Below are 2,594 nucleotides of genomic sequence, written 5' to 3'. Positions count from 1 at the left end.
ATTTCCAATGAAATGTAAGTCTTCTTCCTACCCCAAAATCCTCACTCCCATTCCCAAAGGTATCCATTTTTAACAATTTCTTAACGTTTCCAGAAATGATCTGTGTATATAAACACATTTTCTGGGGTTTTGCTATATACAAACAGAAACATAATATACACATTGTTTAGTGCCCTACCTTCCTTTTTCTTTTTAAATCTAACAGTGTATCTTGGTGGGTTTTTCCATATCCATATATTATGCAGATCTAACCATACTTTTAAAATAGTACAGTATCAGGAGTAGCCACACTGAAGCGGATGATGGGAGCCATAAGAATCTGTAGCCGGTCACAATGAGAAGCAAAGGAGGGTTCGTCCCACTCGGGCTCCTGTTCATCCTGGCTGCCCTCTGCCATGTAGGTCACAGCCTGGAGTGCTACAGCTGTATTAACCCAGCTAATGGCTGCACTACGGTCGTCAGTTGTTCACATAATCAAGATACTTGTTTCATGGTTAAAGCCGTGCCACCAAAAACTTACTACCAGTGTTGGATGTTTGACCGCTGCAGTTTCGAAGCCATTGCGAAAGCCTTAGGCGAAACGGAACTTCAGTACCGCTGCTGCCAGGAGAACCCGTGTAACAAAAGTGATGGGACGAGTATATCAGGGAAAACAGCTCTGCTGGGCATCCTGCTGCTGGTGGCAGTCTGGCGCTTTTGTCTCTAAATCTACACCAGGAGGGCTTCTCCTAAATCTCCTGTTTCTGTATATGCCTTATTTCCTGTGCGGCTGCATTCCAAAGGCTTTATATTTTCCAACTGGATCCTGTTGGGAAAGACTAGAACTAGCTTGAGCAACTTAGATAAGAGAGAGGAACTCAGAGAGATGCTGAAGACCAGTCCTGTTAGCAGAGAAGACCTGTTTGAGGGAAAAAGTTTGAGTGAAGCGCACGTGATTTGAGGAAGGTTGCATGCTTCTTACTCTGCTCTTTGCAGTGACAACTTGAGTAGATTCTCTGCAATCCTCAGTTATTTCCCTCTGGTTCCTTGGATGTAGTTAATGTGATCAGTACTTTTATGGGAGACTGGGGCAGGGGGCTCCTTTTCAAGTCTCTCTCACAAGGCATGCTTTTTTCTCGCCTTTCATGGCCCCTGTATTGCCAGGTAGGCATGATGCATGTTCCAGGTATGGGCTGTCAGGAACAGAGATTCTTAATGACTGTTGTATTCTCAGCTAGAAGGTGTCTGGCTGGGAAGGAGGTAAGCTTTCCAGATGGCAGGGCACGGAAGCACAAGGTTTGCCTTTAGAGAGGTACCAGAGGCTGAAATCTGAGTTTTCCTCTGTCCCTAAATTTTGTATTGGCTTTGCTGTCTTTCACTAGAAAAACTCAGTAGCATAAATTAATGGTGTGTTAAAACTGTCCCTCCCACTCCCTGCCTTTTTATTGGAATGGTAGGCTGTCTTAGCTTTGTCACACACAGTTAAAAACTAAACATTTGAATATTCTATGTTACATGTGACCTGCAGTTATTTAGTGTGCTTATTTTAAATGCTACTGGTAGGAAAACTCTTCATATGTGTACGTATAATGCATGAATGGAACCGAAGGAGCCTTTGGGGTTGCGATTTGAGATTTCCAAATGTCATCATGAACAGTAACAGGTCTGCAGGGACGTGTTTTACCTGCCGACATTCAGCCTGTTGGCTCCTAGCTGAGTCAGCACAGATAGTGTAAAATACACTTGCAAGGGCTATTAGCATAATCACGAATGCTGAGGCTTTCAGAAGCGCTACCAGTTTCCTAAAAAGTGATATACCTTTTCAGGAGGGCAAAGTTTTGCCTTTTTCTTGTGGATACTGGTGAATAATTTAAGATCCAGTAGACTTAATGCCATTTGTATGCTTACAATCTTGGCTATATTTGACAGCATAGCCCGCCTTTTGCTGATGAAAGTGGAATTTCTTGATTAACATTAAAAAAAAAAAATTGATTATGTGATCTGTTGGACAAACCGGAATGAATCCTGCCTTTCTGAAAATAAAATCTCATCAAATGCAAAAAAAAAGAGAAAAAAATAAGTAAAAAGTATTATGAATCATTAATTACTTAACCAGCCCTCTATTAATGATTATTTGGATTATATCCAGGTTTTTCCTACTATTACAAACGGTGCTCTAATTATCATCCTTGTTCTGGTTACGTGTACAATTATAGTTCTAGGATACACTTTTAGAAGTAGAATTGCTGGATCAGATTATGAGTATTTTAAACTTGTATAGAGATTGCTCAGGCCCTCTTGTCCACACCCCCCAAAGCTGATGTCATGAAATAAGTTAATTTTTGTGAAACAGATGATATAGAGTATATTATTTTCATTTGCATTTATATAATTCTGAGCAAAGTTGAACATCATTTCATAAATTATAGGTCATTTATGGATTATTTGTCCATAACTGCCTATTCAAAAGTATTTCTCAAGTTGTTAATTTTATCTTTAATTTTAAGCTTAACTTTTGACTCTTTTATGATATTTTTTACCATACAATAATTCTTAGGTAGTCAAATATGCCTATCTTTAACTTTTTGACTTGTTGGTTTTATGTCATGCCAATG

The 2,594-nt window shown here is 39.5% G+C and overlaps 1 protein-coding gene across 1 annotated transcript; it reads left to right on the top strand.

The window, feature by feature from the left end:
• The first annotated feature begins 334 nt into the window (after positions 1-334).
• Positions 335-706, top strand: LOC103007056 (CD59 glycoprotein-like). Its single transcript, XM_057527495.1, has one exon. It carries the CDS (start codon positions 335-337, stop codon positions 704-706), a length of 372 nt encoding a protein of 123 aa, XP_057383478.1.
• The last annotated feature ends 1,888 nt before the right edge of the window (positions 707-2,594 follow it).

Source organism: Balaenoptera acutorostrata, chromosome 14, assembly GCF_949987535.1.
Source record: "Balaenoptera acutorostrata chromosome 14, mBalAcu1.1, whole genome shotgun sequence".
NCBI lineage: Eukaryota > Metazoa > Chordata > Mammalia > Artiodactyla > Balaenopteridae > Balaenoptera > Balaenoptera acutorostrata.
This window is presented reverse-complemented; position numbering and strand designations above follow the sequence as displayed.

Coding starts and splice junctions, on each gene's coding strand:
- LOC103007056 (XM_057527495.1), top strand. CDS start 335: ATGAGAAGCAAAGGAGGGTTCGTCCCACTCGGGCTCCTGTTCATCCTG.